The sequence below is a fragment of the Mobula hypostoma genome, chromosome 25, assembly GCF_963921235.1.
Source record: "Mobula hypostoma chromosome 25, sMobHyp1.1, whole genome shotgun sequence".
Taxonomy (NCBI): domain Eukaryota; kingdom Metazoa; phylum Chordata; class Chondrichthyes; order Myliobatiformes; family Myliobatidae; genus Mobula; species Mobula hypostoma.
The window spans coordinates 26,011,940-26,038,091 of NC_086121.1; the positions used below are offsets into that span (position 1 = coordinate 26,011,940).

Here is a 26,152-nt window from a genome sequence, read left to right on the forward strand (position 1 = left end):
TAATTTTTTTTTAAACCTAGACTGTGATTGTTTAAACGGTGTACTCAATACTGAAGAGCAAAGGTACAATTGTTTGTGTGTTATTAATTCAGGCAGATTGTGTTTGTCTATTATTGTGACTGAGATGAAGATCAGCCCATATTTTATGTGTAATGCAGAAAACCCAGGTAATTGCAAAGGGTTTGCAAACTTTTTCTTGCAACTGTACCTCTGAACATTGCATTGGTGTTGTATGACTTTGCAACTAATGAAAGTCTCACTTGATCACAGAATAGAAATTTAAACTGCAGAAAATGTCATTGGATATGTCATGCCTGTCACAAGAAAATGCTCTTTAATCCCACCCTCCAGTTGCAGCAAAAATATCTGTAGATTTTGAGCTCTGAAACGAGCAGAAATAAAATTGGAAGTACTCAGATCAAGTAATGTGTGGGGAGAACAACAGACTTTTTCAGATCATGGATCCTTCAGAACTGGAATAGTTTTAATTGCCGTTACGGTGTGCGGAGAAAACAGAAGGATGTCCTTGATATAAAATTTGATGCAACCATACCTATAGAGAGGAAATAAAAGGCGATTTGCTGGAGATGTTAAATTCAATATTCAATGTGTAACACTCCCCACCCCCCCCCCCAACTGTCTCTGATGTTACATCTGCTTTGAAAGGTACTAAATTTTTGATTTCCTTTTACTTGGTTTATAACATACTGAATACTGATTTCTGTCACCATAATGCTCTCCTGCAGAGTCCTCTTCTACTCAGATGTTACACTCCAAGTGTTGCTTGGATTTCCAGTGCCTGCAGATTTTCTCTTGTTTCCTCGTTTACTTGTTGGGCTTCATTTCATAAAGTTAACGGTTCTTTCTGTTGCTGGGCTTGGCAGCTACAAAGAGAAGTGATTATGGGAAAATACAATTATCTATATTTCTTCTTCACTGAATCTATCTAAGGGTAACTTAAATCTGTTATTGCTGTCCAGTTTTACAACTTGTAAACTTTCCTTTGTAGTTGTTAATCTTTCTGCTCGCAGTATGATACCTGGTTTCGGCTTATAATTCTTAGAGATGAAGTTGTTTAAATAATATTGTACTCCACCTGTCCCTATACCTTAGCCAAGAGTCCTGTAACAAGACAAGCTGAGCTGCCATTCGTGCTATCTAAGCCTTGAGTAGCTCTGACATTGCCTGCTCGTAATTGATCTAGTTAGTCCTAGCCTGCAACCAGGCCTGGACTAATTTACTGTGCATTTGCGGAAAGTTTAGATAATGGAGTAGAGCCAAAACACAGTCAGAAGGGGCTGACTGTAAAATTAGTGAGTTTGGAAGGTAAAAAGATTAGAACTGACTCCTCAGAAATTTGAGAATGTTAATAGTATAAACTTCAATTGGAGAACATTCATCTAACTGCTTCTGTACGGTGTAAAAAGGTAGAAGGAAGAAAATTGGGGAAGAAGATGAGGAAAACATTAACATTAGGAACTCAACAACACACTTTGTTCCACTTGTACTGGTCTTGCTCCCTTTTGAATTGATAATTGAGCTGTGCTTCTAAGTCTATCCCTTGGACATTTTCCGGTGGGCTTGTTTTCTGCACTGTCCTCCGTTTTCTATATTTGCTTGTATGTGGCAGATTAATAAGACATCTATATTTGAGAAACTTTATTCTTTTCCCCTTAGCTTCCTATAGTTCAGCTGGAGGACCTCATCCTTTGTCAAGGGCACCAATGTGGACCCAGTTCTCTGAATGTTAATTGTTATCTGTGACATGAAGGTTGCAACAGTACTTTATGGAATTATGTCTTTGTTTAATTCTTGTTGTTATTGCCTTCCTAATTCCTACACCCTCCCATTTTCTTCCGCTTCAACCCTTTTGCACTTTATGCATGCATTCAGATGAATGTTAAGCTGAGGTGAAGTGCAAATATTTTTGGGCTTGGGTAGAATGGAAGCTTCTGTGGAATAACAAGTCATGATTTTTTTTAATATATTGAAGAAAAAACAAGCTAGTCTAAAACTGCCCCATAAATGATGACTCCAATGGTATTTTGCTGGTCAAAATAAAATTGAACTTACTGTTACATTAGTTATTTTTTATTACCTCAGTTAACTTTTGATTATTTTAATAATCTCTTTTTGTATTTTGTTGCAGAATTCCATTAGACACAACTTATCATTAAATAAATGTTTTCTGAAAGTGCCTCGGTCCAAAGATGATCCAGGCAAGGTAAGTTTTGCAGCCATTTCATCTGTGCCGTGACCTAGTACTCTCAAACCAATGTAGAATGAAATTTAAAATGAAAGCATAATTTTAATTTATAAAAATGTACTGAAGATTCTTCCTGCAGCTATTTTCAGTTCTCACTAATATGTTAATTATGGCAATGAAGTGAAACTGAACAGAATGGAATAAAGTTTATTTTAGTGATAGGACTCTACAACAGGTAATGTGTTGATTGCCACTTGTCCTGTTACTCGCTTTTAATAAGCAAATTTATCACAATACTTCAGATTGAGGATATGTCAAGGTTGAAGTAGGCCATTAAATATATTTTCTTAAAAGCAAGATTGCTTCCAAAAAAAGACAGTTATGGAGTTATTCAGTATGTAGAAAGAAATTTTAATTTCTGACACTGTAGTTAAGTAAACTATTTTAAGAATCCTTGGTCTAGTTTGTGAAGTTACATATTTATGTTCTCGTCTTCCAATTGATATAGAAATAGATGTGTGAACTTGTAATTGCACTACAAAATAAGGTGGAGTTACTTCATTCTTGCCATCTCTTCAGGCAAAATTTGATCCAAAATGTGTAAATTGATGCTAGACCAAATAATAGTTTAGCTGAATATGCTTCAAGATGAAATTCTAAGCTAATGTTTACGGTATATGAAAGAATGGTTGCTATGTAGAGATTAAATGAAATTGAAGAAAGATAAGAGGTGACTCATTGAGTAGCCAGTTTGGAGAACTATAACCCCTTAGGGGCATATAAAGAGACGATATAGGGGGAGGGACTTGGAAAAGAGGAGGTGGCAGAGGATATGGAGCAATTCAAATAAAGTGAAATCTAGCAACACACATCAAAGTTGCTGGTGAACGCAGCAGGCCAGGCAGCATCTCTAGGAAGAGGTACAGTTGATGTTTCGGGCCGAGACCCTTCGTCAGGACTAACTGAAGGAAGAGCTAGTAAGAGATTTGAAAGTGGGAGGGGGAGGGGGAGATCCAAAATGATAGGAGAAGACAGGAGGGGGAGGGATGGACCCAAGAGCTGGACAGGTGATTGGCAAAAGAGATATGAGAGGATCATGGGACTGGAGGCCCAGGGAGAAGGAAAAGGGTGGGGGGGAACCCAGAGGATGGGCAAGGGGGTATAGTCAGAGGGAGAAAAGGGAGAGAGAGAGAAAGAATGTGTGTATATAAGTAAATAATGGATGGGGTACGAGGGGGAGGTGGGGCATTAGCGGAAGTTAGAGAAGTCAACGTTCATGCCATCAGGTTGGATGCTACCCAGAAGGAATATAAGGTGTTGTTCCTCCAACCTGAGTGTGGCTTCATCTTTACAGTAGAGGAGGCCGCGGATAGACATATCAGAATGGGAATGGGATGTGGAATTAAAATGTGTGGCCACTGGGAGATCCTGCTTTCTCTGACGGATAGAGCATAGGTGTTCAGCAAAACGATCTCCCATTCTGCGTCGGGTCTCGCCAATATATAGAAGGCCACATCGGGAGCACCGGACGCAGTATATCATCCCAGCCGACTCACAGGTGGTGCCGCCTCACCTGGAAGGACTGTCTGGGGCCCTGAATGGTGGTAAGGGAGGAAGTGTAAGGGCATGTGTAGCACTTGTTCTGCTTACAAGGATAAGTGCCAGGAGGGAGATCAGTGGGGAGGGATGGGGGGATGAATGGACAAGGGAGTCGCATAGGGAGCGATCCCTGCATAGGGAGCAGAGGGTGGGGGAGGGAAAGATGTGCTTAGTGGTGGGATCCGGTTGGAGGTGGCGGAAGTTACGGAGAATAGTATGTTGGACCCAGAGGCTGGTGGGGTGGTAGGTGAGGACCAAGGGAGTCCTATTCCTAGTGGGGTGGCGGGAGGATGGAGTGAGAGCAGATGTGCGTGAAATGGGGGAGATGCGTTTGAGAGCAGAGTTGATGGTGGAGGAAGGGAAGCCCCTTTCTTTAAAAAAAGAGGACATCTCCCTCGTCCTGGAATGAAAAGCCTCTTCCTGAGAGCAGGTGCGGCGTAGATGGAGGAATTGCGAGAAGGGGAGGGCATTTTTGCAAGAGATGGGTGAGAAGAGGAATAGTCCAGATAGCTGTGAGAGTCAGTAGGCTTATAGTAGACATCAGTAGATAAGCTGTCTCCAGAGATAGAGACAGAAAGATCTAGAAAGGGGAGGGAGGTGTCAGAAATGGAGCAGGTAAACTTGAGGGCAGGGTGAAAGTTGGAGGCAAAGTTAATGAAGTCAACGAGCTCAGCATGTGTGCAGGAAGCAGCACCAATGCAATCGTCGATGTAGCGAAGGAAAAGTGGGGGACAGATACCAGAATAGGTTTGGAACATAGATTGTTCCACAAAGCCAACATAAAGGCAGGCATAGCTAGGACCCATATGGGTGCCCATAGCTATACCTTTAGTTTGGAGGAAGTGGGAGGAGTCAAAGAAGAAATTCTTAAGAGTAAGGACTAATTCCGCTAGACGGAGCAGAGTGGTGGTAGAGGGGAACTGATTAGGTCTGGAATCCAAAAAGAAGCGGAGAGCTTTGAGACCTTCCTGGTGGGGGATGGAAGTATATAGGGACTGGACATCCATGGTGAAGATAAAGCGGTGGGGGCCAGGGAACTTAAAATCATTGAAAAGTTTAAGAGCGTGAGAAGTGTCACGAACATAGGTAGGAAGGGATTGAATGAGGGGGGATAAAACCGTGTCGAGGTATGCAGAAATGAGTTCGGTGGGGCAGGAGCAAGCTGAGACAATAGGTCTGCCAGGACAAGCAGGTTTGTGGATCTTGGGTAGGAGGTAGAAATGGGAAGTGCGAGGTATGGGAACTATAAGGTTGGTAGCAGTGGATGGGAGATTTGTGTTTGTGTGTTTTAAAAAAAAGTGAATTCTAGTTTACTTTGTTCACCACAGCCTGTCCTGCTGAGTGCTTCCACCATTTTAAAATTTCGGATAAGTTATCTTTCTGGTGCTTTTGCAGTCTTGTTATCTGTCTGTTGTACAGCAATATCAGACCAGAGATTGTCAGGTTAATTACCAAGCAAAATGTTAATTGAGTAGAAATTTATAACTTTTAATACATCTTCATGGATGTTTTTCTGTTTGAAAGGTTTGTAATTAAGTTGGGCCCCCTTTGGTGTAGAATTTGGCAAAGTCCTTGCTTTTGATTTACCTATGTACAGTCACTCAAATCAAATAAGACTAAATTAAATGTATACCCAGTCTTCAGTTTGCCAGGTTTCCTTCTCAGTGTAGGAGTATCAAGGCCAAAGCTTAAGTGATTGCTGCACCCATTGATTAAATGGTTCCACAGTGCGAAGGCTGGCAATTTTAGTAACAGAATTTAATACTTAAGAATGTTCAGCTGTAAATAATACAGCTCAAATTAAATGGAAAGTCTCTCTCCAAAATTAATAAAACCATTGACTCTGAAACATATGGCTACAATTGTTTGTTTATTGAGATACAGTGCAGAATAGGCCCTTATGACCCTTTGAGCCGCGCTGTCCAGCAACCCCCGATTAATCCTAGCATAGTCATGGGATAGTTTACAATGACCAATTAACCTAACTGGTACGTCTTTGAAGTGTGGGACTCATTACAGATGACCGTAAGCCTTAGGAACAAAATTAGGCCACTCAGCCCATTGGATCTGCTCTGTCATTCCATAATGGCTGACCTCAGATCCCACTCAACTCCATACACCTGCCTCCTTGCCATATCCTTTGATGCCCAGACCAAGCAGGAAACGACAAACTTCTGCCTTAAGTAAACACATGGATTTGGCTTTCACTGCAGTCTGTGGCAGAGCATTCTACAGATTTACTGCTCTCTGGCTAAAAAAAATTCCTCCTTACCTCTGTTCTAAAGGGCCACCTCAATTTTGAGGCTGTGCCCTTTAGTCCTGGATACCCCCACCATAGGAAACATCCTCTCTATATCCATCCTATCTAGTCCTTTTAACATTCGGTAGTTTTCAATGAGATCCTCCAGCATTCTTCTAAATTCTAGTGAGTACAGGCCCAAAGCTGCCAAATGCTCCTCATATGTTAACCCTTTAATTCCCGGAAGCATTCTCGTGAACCTCCTCTGGACACTCACCAATGACAGTACATCCCTTCTGAGATAAGAGGCCCAAACCTGTTGATAATACTCCCAACTGCAGCCTGACTAGTGTCTTATAAAGGTTCAGCATTATCTCCTAACTTTTATATTCTATCCCCCTTGAAATAAATGACAACATTGCATTTGCCGCCTTTACCACAGACTCAACTTGTAAATTAACCTTTTGGGAGTCTTGCACGAGGACTCCTAAATCCCTCTGCACGTCTGATGTTTGAACCTTCTCCCCATTTAGATAACAGTCTGCACTATTGTTTCTTTTACCAAAATGCATTATCATACATTTCCCAGCACTGTATTCCATCTGCCACTTTTTTGCCCAGTCTTCCAATTTGTCTTAAATCCTGCTGCAATCGCATAGCTTCCTGAGCACTACCTGCCCCTCCACCTATCTTCGTATCATCCACAAACTTTGCCACAAAGCCATCAATTACATTATCCAAATCATTGACAAACAATGTGAAAAGTAGTGGACCCAATACTGACCCCTTAGGAACACCACTAGTCACTGGCAGCTGCTTTTATTCCCACTCGCTGCTGCCTGCCTGTCAGCCATTCCGCTATCCATGTCGGTGTCTTTCCTCTAACGCCTTAGGATTTTATCTTGTTAAGCAGCCTCATGTATAGCACCTTATCAAACACCACCTGAAAATCTAAGTAAATGACATCCACTGCCTCTCCTTTGTCTACCCTGATTGTTACTTCCTTGAAGAACTCTAATAGATTTGTCAGGCAAAATTTCCCTTGACAGAAACCATGCTGACTTTGGATTATTTTATTGTTAGTCTCCAAGAAACTCAAAATGTCATCCTTAACAATAGACTCCAACACTTTCCCAACCACTGAGGTTAAGCAAAATGGGCTTTAATTTCTTTTGCCTTCCTCCCTTCTTAAACCAATCTTCCAGTCCTCTGGGACCATGCCAGAATCAAATGATTCTTGAAAGATCATGACCAATGCACCTATTATCTCTTCAGCAACCTCTCCCAGGACTCTAGGATGTAGTCCATCTGGCCAGATGACTTATCCACCTTAATACCTTTGAACTTCCCAAGCACTTTTTCATTTGTAATAGCAATGGTTACTGACTCCTGGTCCCTGACACTCACAGACCTCTGGCACACAGCTAGTGTCTTCCACAGTGAAGACAGATGCAAATTACCTATTACGTTCATCCGGCATTTCTTTGTCCCCATTACTATCTCGCCAGCATCATTTTCCAGTGGTCCAATATCAACTCTTACCTCCTGTTTACTCTTTATGTAACTGATAAAAATTGGTATCTTGCTTTATATTATAGTCCAGACTGCCGTCAAATTTCATCTTTTCCCTTCTTATAGCTTTTTCAGTTGCCTTTTGTTGGATTTTTAAAAGCTTCCCAATCATCTGACTTCCCAGTAACTCTTGTTACCTTAAATGCCCTTTCCTTGGCTTTTATGCAGTCCTTAACTTCCTTTGTCAGCCACGTTTGCCTACCCCTGCCATTTGGGAACTACTTCCTCTGTGGGGCATATCTATCCTGTACTTAAGCTGTCTCTGTTCTGCCATCATCCCCGCCAGTATCCTCCTCCAATCCACCTGGGCAGGCTCCTCTCTCATGCCTCTGTAACTCCCTTTATTCCATTGCAATACTGATGCATATGAATTATGCTTCTCCCTCTCAAATTGCAGTATGAATTCCATCATATTATGATCATTGCTTTCTAAGTGTTCCTTTACGTTAAGCTTCTTAATAACATCTGTTATTACACAACACCCAGTCGAAGATGTCCTTTCCCTGAGAATGGCTCAAGCACAAGTTGCTCTAAAAAACCGTTTTGTGGACATTCAACAAACTCCCTCTCTTGTGATTCAACACCGATCTAATTTTCCCAATCCCCTTGCATATTGAACTCCCCCATTACAACTGTGTCCTTACCTTTATTACATGCCTTTTCCAGCTCTCTTTGCAATCTCAACCCCACGTCTTGGCTACTGTTTGGAGGCCTGTATATGACTTCTATAATATTTTTTTTACCCTTGCAGATTCTTTACTCCGTCCACAAAGATTCAACATTCTCTGACCCTGTGTCACCTCTTTCTAACAATATAATTCCATCTCTTACCAACAGAGCCATAACTTCCTTCCTGTCCTTTCTGTACAAAGTGTATCCTTTGATGTTAAGCTCTCAACTATGGCCTTCTTTCAGCTACGACTCATTGATGCCCACAACATCAAATCGACCAATCTCTAATTCTGCCACGAGTTTGTCCACCTTATTCCGAATGCTACATGCATTTAAATACAGCACCTTCAGTCCTTCACTCTTTTGAATTTTCCCTCTGTGGTACAACTTAACTCTTTGCTTTGTCTGCATTTGTACCCAATCATTAGCTTGCCCTTCCTTACATTCATGTTACGTCCATCGTCTACTTGTAAACATCCTAGCTTATCCTCAGCTCTATCATATTGGCTCCCATTTCCCCCCTCCCCACCCCGTCATATTAATTTAAACCACACCCAGTAGCTTTAGTAAACCAGTTTACAAGATAATTGGTCTCCCTCGGATTCAAGTGCAAACCGTCCCTTTTGTACAGGTCACATCTGCCCTAACAGAGGTCCCAATTATCTAGAAATCTGAATTCCTGCCCCCTGCTCCAATTCTTCAGCCATGCATTTATCTGCCACCTTATTCTATTCCGATCCTCTCTGTCACATAGCACGACAGCAATTCTGAGATTACTACCTTCGAGATCCTGCTTTTTGGCTTCCTTCCTAACTCCCTGTATTCTTTTTTCAGGATCCTTCTCTCTTTTTCTTCCTATGTCGCTGGTACCAATATGTACCGTGATTTGTGGGCGCATCCAGAAACACCTCAGACCTTGACACCTGGGAGGCAAACTACCATCTGTGTGTTCTTTTCATATCCACAGAATCGCCTATCTGTCCCACTGACTATAGAGTCCCCTATTACTGCTGCCATCTTCTTCAGCTCCCTACCCTTCTGAGCCACAGGGCCAGACTCAGTGCCAGAGGCACGGCTGTTGTTGCTTCCCCCAGGTAGGTTGGCCCTCTACAACAGTACTCAAAATGGAGTACTTATTGTTGAGGGGTATGGCCGCAGGGGTGCTCTCCACTCTCTTGACGTTCTCCCTTCCCTCTCTTGACAGTCATGCATTTATCTGTCTCCTTGGGGTGACTACCTTCCTGTAGCTCTGGACTATCACTGCTTCACTTTCCTTATCAAGCTGCAGTTCCAGTTCCTTAATATGGTCTCAAAAAAGTTGCATCTTGATGCACCTGGCGCAGATGTGGGCATTGGGGAGCTGGGAGTCAGCTGGAAATCCCACATCTGACACCCAGAGCAGAACACTGACACTATAGGCATACCCCCTATTCTCTCTAGAATTGAATAAGAAATAAGGAATGAAATTACCTTACCTCCGCCTGTTCTCACTAAAGCCTTGTTGAGACAAAGCCTTACTACTTCGACTCAAGACTACCCTGACGATGAGCAGTCCCACAATTACTGCTCCGCTGGGCCGTGCCTCTCTTTTATAGAGACTGGGTTTTTAAAAGCTTTTTGTTGGACCTGCTCAGGAATGCTCCTGTTGTGACTGCACAGTACTCCAATGAAGTTGGAATCGAACCCAGAACTCTGACGCTCCAACCTGTAATAGTGTTGTGCTCATTCCTCACTACCATGATCTACAGCCAATTTCTGAGGAGATATTTGGAACAGTTTCTGATTTAATCAGCAGTCTCTGCAAAATGATATGGTAAAATACCTTCGGTTAAGTGGAATAATGTACCAATTAATCACCGACATCCCAAAAGAGAGTGGAAATCATGATTTTATCCCTACTTGTGAAATAGTTGGTTCCTAGGTCACGTAGTTTCCAAGGTTCCTCCTTTCACGTGCACGTGCCTGATCAGCCATGTGATTCAGAGGTATGGTTGCTGTAAAGTACAAATGTAGGGTCTAGATTCATATATTTGCAGAAGCATACAGTCTTCATCTAATGTCAGATTTATAGATTCAAGTTTAGGTCTTTAGTGCTATTGGTCTATAGTTAGTGTACCCATTGGAGTTGAATGTGTATCCACAATTGGCTTTACTACTTTGCATAAATGTGGCATTTTGTAATCTTTGAGATATAACGATGTGAATGATGGACTTATCACATTTAAATCCTGTCTTAAGATTTAATAACTGGATTTGTACAGAAAAAATTTACAAAAGTTTAGATTTGAATAGTAGTGAGAGATTTGTTTATTTGGATCATTGGCAGCAGTTAACTGCCATAGGCTTTCTTGGTCATAATTATGTAAAATACAAAGTGAAAACATATTAAACATAAAAACGCTCAGACATGAAATATGTAAGGTAGTTAGAAGCTATTCTATCAAGCAAAAATGACCCACTATTAGAATATTCATTGTGCTTTATGCAAGAATATATACCGATAGTTGAAAGTGCATACAGCAGACATCAATTTCATGAGAATGTTGGCTGATTCCACCTTGTGTTGGTCATTTTTTAGGGTTCATACTGGGCTATTGACACTAATCCAAAGGAGGACACACTGCCTACTCGGCCAAAAAAGAGGCCGCGATCAGGAGAAAGGGTAAGTCTAGATACTAGGTTTATCATATGAAATTATGAATACAATGAAGGATATTGACTAAAAATATTGTTTGAAATTGGAATTGCAATGTGCTATGCTATGAGATGTGAAATTCTTTCTGTCTGCAGTTAGCCATGGAGTGAGTTTTATGTGACTGTACTTTGATGTATTGTCTTCAGAATGAACTGTAACCCCTTCCCTCTTTCTCCAAAGTACCTGAATGTACTATATAAATGAGAGATTTTAGCTAAACTTCTAAACGTTCAGTAATCATTTGACATTTACACGTACCGTAAAACTTCAGTGGCCACCTCAGATTTTGACTGCAAATTCTTTGTAAAGTTGTTTGATTACAGGTCCTAACTTATATAGAATTAATATTTTTGGAAATGATGAAGGCTAAGTTAAGCCCATTCAGCTGGTTGCTCAAATGTTCAGAAATTCAGATTCATATTTATCACCTTTATATTTTGTATTAGTTGATTTCTAGCATTCTGGTTCAATGGCTGTCCTTTTGGTTCTATATCCATAATGCTTGTTTTTCTTAAAGTTACTTGATCTAAGGGGAGAGTTCTTGTTATTCTTGCTCAAATAATGAGTATTTTGTGGAGCCTGATCTTGTCGTCAATATAACTACTCAGAAGGAATAATGGATTAATTCCTTCCCTGTTGTGATTGTATAGAGAACTTGAGAACTCTCACCAGCATTCTGCCAACGACTGAAATGGTGGCAGTTAGGGCATTTTGATGCATTGAAGTTTATGCACTGTTTTAACCCACTGTTCAGTGGGATTGCAGGCTGATTTGATTCTTATGGTATGACTGCTTAAGATTCAAGAGGATTTATTGTTTGATCATATTTTTTCATCTTTTTAATGGGAATTTGTTGTTCCAGAACCAGATAGGGGAGGAGATGGAAGAGTTCCAATTAACGTTTCCAGTTTTAGGCAACCCTACACCCCCTTAGGTATCTTGTTCCACACCTTCAGCCCTTGACCCTATTATTCATTTTTGCCCTCTTTCCCCTCCTGGTTTCATCTACTTATTACACAGAGTTCACTCACAGATTTCCCTTACCGCTTCTACCTGGTCCAGTTCCAACTTCCATTCACTTCTCTCCTAATGGTTCCCAGTCTGATCCCCCCGTACTTATCAGAGTCCAACACTAGTACCCCGTTGTGTTCTGCTTATCTCTTTCCAGAAGCTGTGTCCAATCTTCACATTCTCCTTCTCTCATCTAGCACCCTCACCCTTGCCCTCTCCCCATTCATTTGCTACTCCTTCCATATACTGTCATCTTACAGACAAGAGAAAAATCTGCGGATGCTGGAACTCCAAGCAACAGACACAAAATGTTGGAGGAACTCAGCAGGCCAGGCAGCATCTATGGAAAAGAGTACAGTCAACGTTTCAGGCAGAGACTCCTGCCGAAGGGTCTTGGCCTGAAACATCGACTGTACTCTTTTTCATATATGCTAGCTGGCCTTCTGAGTTCCTGTCATCTTGTATCTCTATGTCTACCAATCACCTCAAGTTCCCGTCCCACCACTCTTATTACTGGCCATTTCACCTATCCACTCTATCCTGATGCAGAGTTTCAACCCAAATAAATTCCTTTCCAGATGCTGCTTGATCTAGCTGAGTTCCTGTAGTAGATTAGTTGTTGCTCTGAATTCCAGCATTTGCAGTCTCTTCCATGTCCCTACACGTCCTGTGTCATAATAAGTAAGAAAGTTCCAGTCCATAATCCATTTTCAGTTGCTTGAGGATATAATCAAAGTTGACTCTAAACTCTTTGATAGGAATTGGAAATTAGTTTGAGAGTGTAATATAAAGATATAACTCAAGAATCCTTAATTGCAGGAAGGTTAAAATTGCTGTATACATTTTAATGGTTATATTGTAGGATGTTGGCATATTGCTCTAGTTGGACTTCTAAGTTTTCAGGTTTGAAACATTTTTGCTCCAGGTTCTTGAGACAAATCAAGTCTCTCCATGTTGTTATTTAATATTGTAAGTAGCAGTATTTATGATGTGAATCTTACGACTAATGTCTTAAGTCCCTTTGCTTTCTCTATTACAGGCATCAACACCCTACAGTTTGGACTCAGAGCCTTTAGGAATGGACTGCATCATCTCTGGAAGTGCCTCTCCAACCATGGCAATCAACACTGTGACTAACAAAGTACTACTGTCTTTTTAATTCCACCACTTTATTACTAGTAGCTTTTTGGTTAGGTATTTATCACAGCTTACTTACTACTCATTATGCCGGCTGGTATTTGGGACAGAAATGAAGGCCCTCCATCTCTATATGTCCTTGGCCATCCACAGATGTAGAAGAGTACTTCATTGCTGTTTCCTTAGCAGTTTTGTTTGACCAGTTAGGGTTGTTGGCCCTGATCTGAACCACCAAACCAGGAGAACTGGTGGACCACTCTTGGTCTGGCCTCTACCCTTTGACCTGTTTGGCATGAGTGACTCTACCAAGAGTCAAAGCACAAACCTCTCACTCCAGCCAACAGTGCCCTGCTGTTCATCGTAATGGCTTGACAAATCATGTATATAGGTTAAAGATACTTGGTAGAACATTAATGTGGGAGTAGAGGAGAAAAAATATTCCATTATTGTGGCATTTGGATAATGCAGTTTCCTGCAGGGCTTATAGCCAAGTGCTTAAACAAAATGGGATTACTACAAGGTACATTTTTGTTGGAATTAGACATGGTGGACAAAATAGTGGCTTTGTGTACTGTATATTTTAAAATTTGTTTTATTTGATCATATTTGACTTTGATGGGCTGCCCACGATGTTTAAACTAGACTGCTGATATGACTATTTCTAAATGTTCTTAAACGCTCTTTGCAAAAGAGTACAATATTCCCACAAACTCCTGGGACTCGCTGGCCTTTTACTGTGTGTAGAGAAGCAGTATTGGGAATAATATCTATTTAAACTCCATTCCCCCACCCCCAATGTCAAGCAAAGCCCATATATGGCAGAATCAATGATTTCATATTGACCTTATCACACTAACCGAAATGGAACGAAAGATGATCATCCACGATCTCTGAGGATTGCCAAATAAATTATATTTGAACCCGAATGCTGGAGTACTTGATCAAATATGGCAAGTTATCTTGAGCTTTACAACATTAAACTGAAATTACAGCTGTGTAATTCCACAGAAGCCCAAAATAAAGATTGGTTAATTTCTTCCGACATATCATCTTGTATCAAGTCACATCTTTAGGATTTTCCATTGGCAATTTTGCACTGCAATAAATGGCTAAACTGCTTAAAAATAGGAGAACCAGGGAATGGGGTAAAAAGTATAAAATTGGCATAAGTACGTAAAGGTATTTAAGAGTATTACTACAAAGTAGGGATTTTAAGGCATGTTGAAAGAACATGGGAAAAGATGTATCAGAAATGGAGCTCCACTGAACCTTATGGCTGTTGGACTTGTCTAGTGTTGAGGTGGTAAAAATACTGTATATATTGCCTTTTAAGTCTTTTAACTGTTGTCTAATCAGCTTTAATACAATAGAGTTACAGATGTTTTTGTTGTTGCATTGGTTTGCTCTGTAGTGGACATAATCTTATAGAATTGCAGTTGTCATGCAAACTAGGCAAAAAATTGCAAAGTAGTTGAAGGAGTAGCAATGTTTTGTTTGGCTTTGTTTTCTTTAGGACAGAAGGCTGAGGGAATGTTTAATTGGCTATATAGTGTATAAATTTGAGGGGCCTAAATGGTATGCCATAGGATTGACAGTTTCTTTTCCTTCGTTGGAAAAACCAGTAAACAGGAACATAGGTGCAAAATAATTGACCGTTTCTTTTGGATGAGTACCAATGGCTCTTGGTGGTTGTTGAAGTTTTAAAACTGGGAAGGGTAAGTATTGTTAAATAGAAAAACTCTGGAGCCTCTATATGCTAGAATTTTAGTTGCTGAGATGTATTAAACAAGACCATTGAATGCTATGAGTTCTTCAATTGTCATTGCTCAAAAGTAAATCAATGTAAGCATTATGTGAAGATAGGATTGGGTTTGGTTCCTTCCTTGATGTGTGTAGAGTTTGGCTTCCTGAGCAGATTAATTGTACACAAGCAGGTTACAAGCAGGAGAGCAGGTTATAATATAAAAAAAATCTGGATCTGTGTCCCAAAGTATTCACAAGGTGAGGTGATTAATGAATCATCCAAGTTACAAACTGAGCACCGTATTCTATGATGCCTTGCAGATTAACTGTCACACCATTAATTTGGCCTGCATATTTTATTCAAAAGATGTCACAATTCCTGATTAAATTTGCATTGCAATGACTTGAATGTCTTGAGTTGCAAATTAAATTTAAGAAAACATATGCAAAATGCACATTGATAATCTAATTTTGCTAAGCAATGTTGCACTGTAATCGTTCTTTTCAACGGAAGGTGACTCTTGTTGCATTATACTTTGCACTGGTGATTGTAGCCCTTGAGTACTTGAAGTAAACAGCTGTAATTCATGTGTGAGCAGTGGAATTTTGCAGCCTGTGTAAACATAAGAGAGAAAGCTGGTTGTCTATTTCCTGCCTGAAGGCCAAGGCCATGAACAAGTTTTGCCTTGGAGATAGCACCTCAATGGATTTATTTTTACTTCTGTAATGTGGAGGTAGCGGAGGGACAAACTGAGGCTTGATTTAATGACCCAGTTAAATCAGCACAGATTATTGGCTAAGAATATCGGCAGTTTAGCATTATACAGTGCCTTTTATATACTGGCTTGTTGGAACAAGAAATAATCTAGATCTAGTGTTAATATCAAAGTACAGCAGAGGGTAATTGTGTGAGAGAGAAGACTGACACAGGTTCACTACACAGAGGTTAAATGTAAACAGTGTTAAAACAAAATCCTGTCACTCCTTACAGGAATGTGTCAATGAGAGTGCATACCGAAGTGGAAATTCCCATCCTAAAAATAACACAATAAGATATTATCTACAGTGAGTTACTGGTATTTTCCCAGTTGTGATAACTCACCTCTCGGAATAAATATTTATGTGTGAGACTGAAAGAGAGAGCACTGTTTACTTTGCATAGTTTATGGGTGAGTGCAAATTGGTGATCAGAGACGTGGGTTTATTCTGGGGTGTGCATTTAATAAGAGAATTAACCCTTAATAAAACTAAAATGTGCAATAATGCAACCTTACTCTTGGGTATTACTCTCGTGCAGAAACTCACTTGTATAGATTCCCTAGTATGCAATTGGCTTTGAATTTTGGCACTTTATTTGGTTAAACTTACACATAATGATTTGCACCAAAGAATCAGTGTGTTAATAATCTTGTGATTGTATAGTTAGAAGGGTTTTGTTAAAGTTCTAACTGCACAATGCTTGTTTTGCTTTGCATGAACAGTGCAGTGTAATAACTTAAGTCTCCTTTCAAAATGAGTTGTTTCTGGAGAGAATACCTTTAGCTATAGTGCTGTAATGATGTCCCAGTGGTTACTCTTATTATTTGAGGTTAGATTTGGGTTTGAATGCTCCATGGTTAATTAGTAACTTCACAGTAAGAATTCCTGCATAGAAAAGTGTTTGCATGAAGGTAGAATTATATATTCAATTTGAGAGGGAAGGACCCAGTTATGTCAGAAATGAGCCATGAAAAATAGAGTTAATAACATAAGAGCAGGGTGAAATTATCTAAGGTGGAGTGGGAAGTAAACAGTCCCATTAGATAAACCTTATTTTAGAATTCTGACACATTGCATGTGCTTTCCATTGGAAAATAAAAAAGATACTGATGGGAATGTGATGCATCACTTAAGGGAGAGCATATTAGGCTAAACAGAGGCTTGTAGTTGGCAGTAGAGCTGCAGAACCTGAGAACTTTAGGAGCAGGCCAAGAAAATGGGATTTGATGAACTAACAAGAAATTTGAAAATAACTATTGTATGAACTTCTTCACTGAAGCAAAAATGAAGATGGGGAAGGTAAAGGAAGCTGAAGTAATAATAAAGATGTCAGAGTTGTAGAACACTACATTGCAGAAACAGATCCTTCAACCTATCTAGTCCGTGCCAAATTATTACGCTTGCCCAGTCCCAGTGCTCTGCACCTGGACCATACCATTCATATCCCTCCCACCCATGTACCTCTCCATATTTCTCTTGCATGTTGAAATAGAATCTGCATCACCACTTCTGCTGGCAGATTTCTCCACACACTCACTATCCTCTGAGTGAAGAAGTTCCCCCTCATGTTCCCTTAAGCATTTCATTCTTCACATTTAACACATGGCTTCTAGCTCTAGTATCACCCAACCTCCGTGGAAAAAGCCTGCTTGCATTTGCTCTATCTATACCCCTCATAATTTTGCTTACCACTATCAAATCTACTCATTATCCTAAGCTCGGGATAAAGTCCTAACCTATCCGACCCTTCCTTGTAGCTCAGGTCCCTCAAGTCCCAGCAACATCCTTGTCAATTTTCTCTGCACTCTTTCGATCTTACTCATATTTTTCTTGTAGTGGGTGACTAGAACTGGACACGATACTCCAAATTAGACCTCACCAATGTCTTGTACAACTTCAACATAACATTCCAACTCCTGTACTCAGTGCTTTGAATTCTGAAAGCCAACATGCCAAAAGCTTCATTTCTGAACCTATATACCCATGACGCCATTTTCAAGGTGTTATGGATCTGTATTCCTAGATCCATCTGTTCTACTATACTCCTCATTCCCCTATCGATCACTGTATAATCCTACTCTGGTTTGGCCTCCCACTTGTCTGCATTAAATTCTATCTGCCATTTTTCAGCCCATTTTTCCAGCTGCTCCAGATTGTGCTGCAAGCTTTGACAGCCTTCCTCACTGACCACTACACCACCAATCTTGGTGGCATCTGTAAATTTGCTGATCCAGTTTACCACATTATCATCCAGATCATTGATATAGATGACAAACAATAATGTAGTCAGCACAGATCCCTGCAACACACCACAAGTCATAAACCTTGTCAGAGAGGCAACCATATTCTCCCACTCTCTCGCTTATCCCACCCACGAAGGCAGTTTCTAATCCAGGTTACTACCTCATCCTGAATGCCAAGCAACTGAACTTTCTTGACCATCCTCCCATGTAGGACCTTGTCAAAGGCTTTGCTAAAGTCGATGTAGACCCACTGCCTTGCCTTCATCAACTTTCCTGGTAACTTCCTTCAAAAACTATAAGATTAGTTGGACACGACTTGCCATGCACAAGGCCATGTTGACTATCCCTAATCAGACTCTTATCTACCCAAATACTTAAATATCTGGTACCTTCGAAAACCTTCCATTAACTTAACCACTACTGACATCAGACTCATCAGTCTATAATTTACTGGTTTATTCTTAGAGCCTTATTTAAACAATAGAACAACATTAACTATCCTCCAATTCACCAGCATCACACCCATAACTGAGATCATTTTAAATACCTCTGCTAGGGCCCCTGCAATTTCAGCACTAGCCACTCAGGGTCTGAGGGAACACTTAGTCAGGCCCTAGAAATTTATCCACTTTAATTTGTCTCAAGACAGCAAGTGCCTGCTCCTCTGTAACCCATATACTGTCCATGACCTCACTGCTATGTTGCCTCACTTCTATAGACTCTGTGTTCATATTCCAAGTAAGTATAGTTGCAAAAAATCATAAGACAAAGGAGCAGAAGTCGGCCATTCGGCCCATTGAGTCTGCTTTGCCATTTTATCATGAGCTGATCCATTCTCCCATTTAGTCCCACTCCCCCGCCTTCTCACCATAACCTTTGATGCCCTGGCTACTCAGATACCTATCAATCTCTGCCTTAAATATACCCAATGACTTGGCCTCCACTGCCGCCAGTGGCAACAAATTCCATAGATTCACCACCTTCGGACTAAAAAAATTTCTTCACATTTATGTTCCGAATGGGCGCCCTTCAATCCTTAAGTCATACCCTCTGGACTCCCCCATCATGGGAAACAACTTTGCCACATCCACTCTGTCCATGCCTTTCAACATTTAAATGTTTCTATGAGGTCTCCCCTCATTCTTCTAAACTCCAAGGAATACAGTCCAAGAGCAGTCAAACGTTCCTCATATGTTAATCCTCTCATTCCCGAAATCATTCTAGTGAATCTTCTCTGTACCCTCTCCAACGTCAGCACATCCTTTCTTAAATAAGGAGACCAAAACTGCCCACAGTACTCCAAGTGAGGTCTCACCAGCACCTTATAGAGCCTCAACATCACATCCCTGCTCCTATACTCTATTCCTCTAGAAATGAATGCCAACATTGCATTTGCCTTCTTCACCACCGACTCAACCTGGAGGTTAACCTTAAGGGTATCCTGTACGTCGACTCCCATGTCCCGTTGCATCTCAGAACTTTGAATTCTTTCCCCATTTAAATAATAGTCTACCCGATTATTTCTTCTGTCAAAGTGCATAACCATACACATACCAACATTGTATTTCATTTGCCGCTTCTCTGCCCATTCTTCCAATCTATCCAAGTCTCTCTGCAGACTCTTCGTTTCCTCAGCACTACCGGCCCCTTCACCTATCTTCGTATCGTCAGCAAACTTAGCCACAAAGCCATCTACTCCATAATCCAAATTGTTGATGTACAATGTAAAAAGAAGCGGCCCCAACACACACCCCTGTGGAACACCACTGGTAGCCGGCAGCCAACCAGAATAGGATCCCTTTATTCCCACTCTCTGTTTCCTGCCAATCAGCCAACGCTCTATCCACGTATGTAACTTTCCCGTAATTCCATGGACTCTTATCTTGTTAAGTAGCCTCATGTGTGGCACCTTGTCAAAGGCCTTCTGAAAATCCAAATATACAACATCCACTGCAACTCCCTTGTCTAGCCTACTTGTAATTTCCTCAAAAAATTGTAATAGGTTTGTCAGGCAGGATTTTCCTTTAAGGAATCCATGCTGAGTTCTGCCTATCTTGTTATATGCCTCCAGGTACTCTGTAACCTCATCCTTGACAATCTACTCCCAACAACTTCCTAACCACCGATGTCAAGCTAACAGGTCTATAATTTCCTTTTTGCTTCCTTGCCCCCTTCTTAAATAGCGGAGTGACATTTGCAATCTTCCAGTCCTCCGGAACCATGCCAGAATCTATCGACTTTTGAAAGATCATCGCTAATGCCTCCACAATCTCCACAGCTACTTCCTTCAGAACACGCGGGTGCATTCCATCTGGTCCAGGAGATTTATCTACCTTTAGACTATTCAGCTTCCTGAATACTTTCTCTGTCATAATTGTGACTGTGCACACTTCTCTTCCCTGCCACCCTTGAGTGTCCGGTATACTGCTGATGTCTTCCTCAGTGAAGACTGATGCAAAATACTCGTTCAGTTCCTCCACCATCTCCTTATCTCCCATTACAATTTCTTCAGCATCATTTTCTATCGGTCCTATATCGACTCTCATCTGTCTTTTACTCTTTATATACTTGAGAAAGCTTTTAGTATCCTCTTTGATATTATTTGCTAGCTTCCTTTCATAGTTAATCTTTTCCCTCTTAATGACCTTCTTAGTTTCCTTTTGTAAGCTTTTAAAAACTTCCCAATCCTCTGTCTTCCCACTAATTTTTGCTTCCTTGTATGCCCTCTCCTTTGCTTTAACTTTGGCTTTGACTTCTCTTGTCAACCACAGTTGCATCCTTTTTCCATTCGAAAAGTTCTTCCTTTTTGGAATATACCTGTCTTGCACCTTCCTCACTTGTCGCATAAACTCCAGCCACTGCTGCTCTGCCGTCTTTCCCGCCAATGTCCCTTTCCAGTCAACTTTGGCCAGTTCCTCGCTCATGCACTGTAATTTCCTTTACTCCACTGAAATACCAACACATCAAATTTCGGCTTCTCTTTTTCAAATTTCACAGTGAACTCAATCATGTTATGATCAGTGTCTCCTAAGGGTTCCTTCACCTCAATCTCTCTAATCACTTCCGGTTCATTACACAATATCCAATCTAGTACAACTGATCCCCTAGTGGGCTCAACAACAAGCTGTTCTAAAAAGCCATCTTGCAGACATTCTACAAATTCTCTCTCTTGAGATCCAGTGCCGACCTGATTTTCCCAATCCACTCGCATGTTAAAATCCCCCACAATTATCATAACACTGCCCTTCTGACAAGCCTTTTCTATTCCCTGTTGTAATTTGTAGTCCACATCCCTGCAGCTGTTTGGAGGCCTATAAATAACTGCCATCAGGGCCCTTTTACCCCTGCGATTTCTTAGCTCAACCCATAAAGATTCTGCACCTTCCGATCCTATATCACCTCTTTCTAATGATTTAATATCATTTCTTATCAATAAAACCATGCCTCCCCCTCTGCCTACCTTCCTATCCTTCCGATACACCATGTATCCTTGGACGTTCGGCTCCCAGAGACATGCATCCTTTAGCCACGTCTCAGTGATGGCCACAATATCATACCTGCCAATCTGTAGCTGTACGACGAGATCATCCACCTTATTCCTTATGCTGCGTGCATTTAAGTATAACACCTTAAGACCAGTATGTGGTACTTTTCGCTTTGATTTCACTGCAACTTTATTGCACTGCAACTCATCCCAGTGGCTACAAATTTGCCCCATCACCTGCCTGTCTTTCCTGACATCTTTACTGCTCACTATCTTAGATTTATTTCTGTTTTCCCCTTCCTCCGCTCTGTCATTCCGGTTCCCATCCCCCTGCAAAATTAGTTCAAACCCTCCCTAACAGCTCTATTAAACTTTCCCGCCAGGATATTGGTCCCCTTCGGGTTCAGGTGTAACCTGTTCTTTTTGAACAGGTCATACTTCCCCCAGAAGAGGTCCCAATTATCCAAGAATCTGAAGCCCTGCCCCCTGCACCAGTCTCTCAGCCACGAATTTAAAATCGATTTAAGGTCTCCCCCCCATCTTTTTCGGCTCTGTGTACAGGTCACCATTCTGATCTTCAAGAGGACTGGTTTTGTCCCTTGCTGTACTTTTGCTCTTAATATATCTGTAGAAGCCTTTGGAATTATCCTTCACCTCGTCTGTTAGAGCAAGCTCATGCCTTCTTTTAGCCCTCGTGATTTCCTTCTTAAGAGTTCTCTTTCATTTCTTATATTCCTCCAAGTGCTTTATTTATTCGTTTCTGCCTAAACCTGCTATGCACCTCCTTAACCAGGGTCTCAATATCTCTCAAAACTCAAGGTTCCTTAAATCTATTATCCTTGGCTTTTATTCTGACAGGAGCATGTAAACTCTGTACTCTCAAATTTCACTTTTGACAACCTTCCACTTTCCAAACACACCTTTGCCAGGAAACAACCTGTTTCAATCCACACTCACCAGATCCTTTCTGACACCATCAAAATTGGCTTTTCTCCAATTTAGAATCTCAACTATCCAGACCTATCTTTCTCCATAGTTAAATTGAGCTTAATGACATTATGAGCAGTAGTGGTTCACGCCTCAGAGATTTTGTCTTCAGTGTAGAACTAGAGTACTGGAGAAATTGAGGGGATCTTATGCAGATTTTTCATAATTTCTTAGCTTCTCTAACAGCCCGAGCAACTATAGTACTGTCATAAAAGGAAGGAGAAAAGACACTCTGGTGTTCCAAGATCTAAATCCATGTTTCCTTGCCCCAGTCTCTTATCCTTAGTTGTGAAGAAGAAGAAAGCCCTTAACTCCAAGTGGAGTCATCGGGATGCCGTCATGATGGCGTTTTTGAGTAGGCTTTCTTATTTTTACGAGGCTGAGTTGCTAGCTCGATGCTCAACCCAGAATGGATGGAAAGTGTGCAGGGGAGCCGGCTGGATTCAAACTCAGGAGCCTTCACTCCGAAGTCTGGCGCTGATGCCACTACACCACCAGCCGGTTTATCCTTAGTTATAGTGTGTGTAAATTCGATAGGAAGAATTAAAGGTATGTTTTTCATGTGGGATAAACTGGTACATGTTTATGAACCTAGGATCTTGGGATGTTAGTACACCAGGTGCAGGAAGTTGATGTGCACAGACAGCACGCAGTTAAAGAAGCCAATAGCAATTGACCTCTATTGTTAAGGATCGGAAATTAGTGGGGGGGGGGGTGCGAAAATCAAGTGAGGAAATGTTGCTGAAATCATGCAGGATTTGACGATCACGTAAGAATATTGTGTAAAATCTAGTTCCTTGTTTCAGGAAGGATGTATATATCCTGGAAGTGGTGCCATTTTGAATCACTTAGTTTATTGGAATGACAACTTTAAGACTGACCTATACTTGTTATTAAGGAAAGTATTGAGAAGCTATTTACATCACTAAGGTTTTGAGGGAGTTTGACAAGGCTAGACAGACTAGACCAAAAACAGAAGATGTTGGAAGCATTCAGCAGATCAAGCAGTATCTGTGGGGGTGGGGGAGGAGAGCTGTTAATGTTTCCAGGCATGGATGCTACCTGCTCTGTGTTTTCCTATCATTTTTTTGGTTGTTACTTTGAATTTCTAGAATCTACAGTATTTTTATTTACTATTATGGACAGACTAGAACCAATATTCATGACTCGGTAGGGAGTCAGCAGTTTAGGAAAGTAATGAAGAAATCTAGAATCTTTGCAAATTACAAGAAATTCTTTGAGGTACGGGAGCAGTAGTGACCTTAATGATGACTGGAATATGTTGGGGTGGTTTATTCTTCTATATCAAAGTTTTTATAATTTAAAGGAAATTTTGAATTGATATTATTGCCGTTGAATCATACTGATAATGCTTTGAAGTGTTTGTTTATTGATGGATGCACTTTATTTTATGCTGCATTGTTCCTTGAGGAATGTAGTCTGAAATACTTGAAGTCATACTCTGATGTTAGCTATTTGGACCAACACCTCTCTTTCTGCTGAAATAGATCTTTCATGTTCCTATGTTCCTAGTAGATTTTAAGAACTTTAGAATATACCCAAGGTTTTAGTATTTTTAAAAATCTGTAGCCATTGCGATTGGTCGTGATTGCATTCAACTACTTCCAGCCAAACGAATATAGTACCTTGAGCAAGTTGATGCTCAAAGTTTGTGCTGTAAGCATCATTAAACTCATTTTTAAAGCTTATTCCTTTTCTGTTTGAAAATTTATTTTGTATGTTTGTGTAAAAATTAATTGTGGAATTTTTGTCAAAGTTGTACAAAAGCTTGGAAAAAGAGAAACTAGTTTTACATAGAAAATACTGATTTATGATGGTGCTGTTGAGGGTTTTTGGTGTTGTACTTAGAACATAGAACAGTACATAATGTTGTGCTGAATTAATTAAATTAGTAATCATTTTTATCTGCACAATATTGACATCATTCTATTTCCTGCACATTTGTGTGCCTATTGCTCATAAATCCTATCGTGAAAATTCCCTAAGAATTCTTACAGTAACTTCCCTACCACTGCCATGATTCTCATCGGTCTGTAGTTTCCAGGGTTATCTGTTTCCGTTCTTGAATAATGGAACAATGTTAACTATTCGCCAGTCCTCCAGAATTTGTAAAAGATGATGTGAGGCATTGATTGTGTGGATCGAATAGAGGGTAGCAAGAAAAGAGCTTAAGAAGGGGCTGAGGAGAGCAAGAAGGGGGCATGAGAAGGCCTTGGCGAGTAGGGTAAAGGAAAACCCCAAGGCATTCTTCAATTATGTGAAGAACAAAAGGATGAAAGGAGTGAAGGTAGAACCGATTAGAGATAAAGGTGGGAAGATGTGCCTGGAGGCTGTGGAAGTGAGCAAGGTCCTCAATGAATACTTCTCTTCAGTATTCACCAATGAGAGGGAACTTGATGACGGTGAGGACAATATGAGTGAGGCTGATGTTCTGGAGCATGTTGATATTAAGGGAGAGAAGGTGTTGGAGTTGTTAAAATACATTAAGACGGATATGTCCCTGGGGCCTGATGGAATATTCCCCAGGCTGCTCCACAAGGCGAAGGAAGAGATTGCTGAGACTCTGGCTCGGATGTTTATGTCCTCGTTGTCCACGGGAATGGTACCGGAGGATTGGAGGGAGGTGAATGTTGTCCCCTTGTTCAAAAAAGGTAGTAGGGATAGTCCGAGTAATTATAGACCAGTGAGCCTTACGTCTGTGGTGGGAAAGCTGTTGGAAAAGATTCGTAGAGATAGGATCTGTGGGCATTTAGAGAATCATGGTGTAATCAGGGACAGTCAACATGGCTTTGTGAAGGGCAGATCGTGTCTAACAAGCCTGGTAGAGTTCTTTGAGGAGGTGACCAGGCAGGTAGATGAGAGTAGTGCAGTGGATGTGATCTACATGGATTTTAGTAAGGCATTTGACAAGGTTCCACATGGTAGGCTTATTCAGAAAGTCAGAAGGCATGGGATCCAGGGATGTTTGGCCAGGTGGATTCGGAATTGGCTTGCCTGTGGAAAGCAGAAGGTCATGGTGAAAGGAGTACATTCGGATTGGAGGGTTGTGACTAGTGGTGTCCCACAAGGATCGGTTCTAAGACCTCTACTTTTCGTGATTTTTATTAGCAACCTGGATGCAGGGGTAGAAGGATGGGTTGGCAAGTTTGCAGACGACAAAAAGGTTAATGGTGTTCTGGATAGCGTGGAGGATTGTCGAAGATTGTAGAGAGACATTGATAGGATGCAGAAGTGGGCTGAGAAGTGGCAGATGGAGTTCAACCTGGAGAAGTGTGAGGTGGTGCACTTTGGAAGGACAAACTTCAAGGCAGAGTACAAAGTAAATGGCAGGATACTTGGTAGTGTGGAGGAGCAGAGGGATCTGGGGGTACATATCCACAGATCCCTGAAAGTTGCCTCACAGGTAGGTAGGTAGTTAAGAAAGCTTATGGGGTGTTAGCTGTCATAAGTCAAGGGATAGAGTTTAAGAGTCGCGAGGTAATGATGCAGGCTCTCCAAGTAACTTGGAGTACTGTGTCCAGTTCTGGTTGCCTCACTATAGGACGGATGTGGAAGCATTGGAAAGGGTACAGAGGAGATTTACCAGGATGCTGCCTGGTTTAGAGAGTATGGATTATGATCAGAGATTAAGGGAGCTAGGGCTTTACCCTTTGGAGAGGAGGAGGATGAGAGGAGACAAGATAGAGGTATACAAAATATTAAGAGGAATAGATAGAGTGGACAGCCATTGCCTCTTCCTCAGAGCACCACTGCTCAATACAAGGGGACATGGCTTTAAGGTAAG

The 26,152-nt window shown here is 41.0% G+C and overlaps 1 protein-coding gene across 1 annotated transcript in view; it reads left to right on the forward strand.

Moving 5' to 3' along the window:
- The window catches only part of foxj3 (forkhead box J3), a 170,736-nt gene that overhangs the window by 89,777 nt on the left and 54,807 nt on the right, over positions 1–26,152 (forward strand). The window contains exons 4-6 of the mRNA XM_063033295.1: positions 2,150–2,224; positions 10,867–10,950; positions 13,034–13,135. Coding sequence (XP_062889365.1) covers positions 2,150–2,224; positions 10,867–10,950; positions 13,034–13,135 — 261 coding nt within the window. The remainder of the gene's footprint in view (positions 1–2,149; positions 2,225–10,866; positions 10,951–13,033; positions 13,136–26,152) is intronic.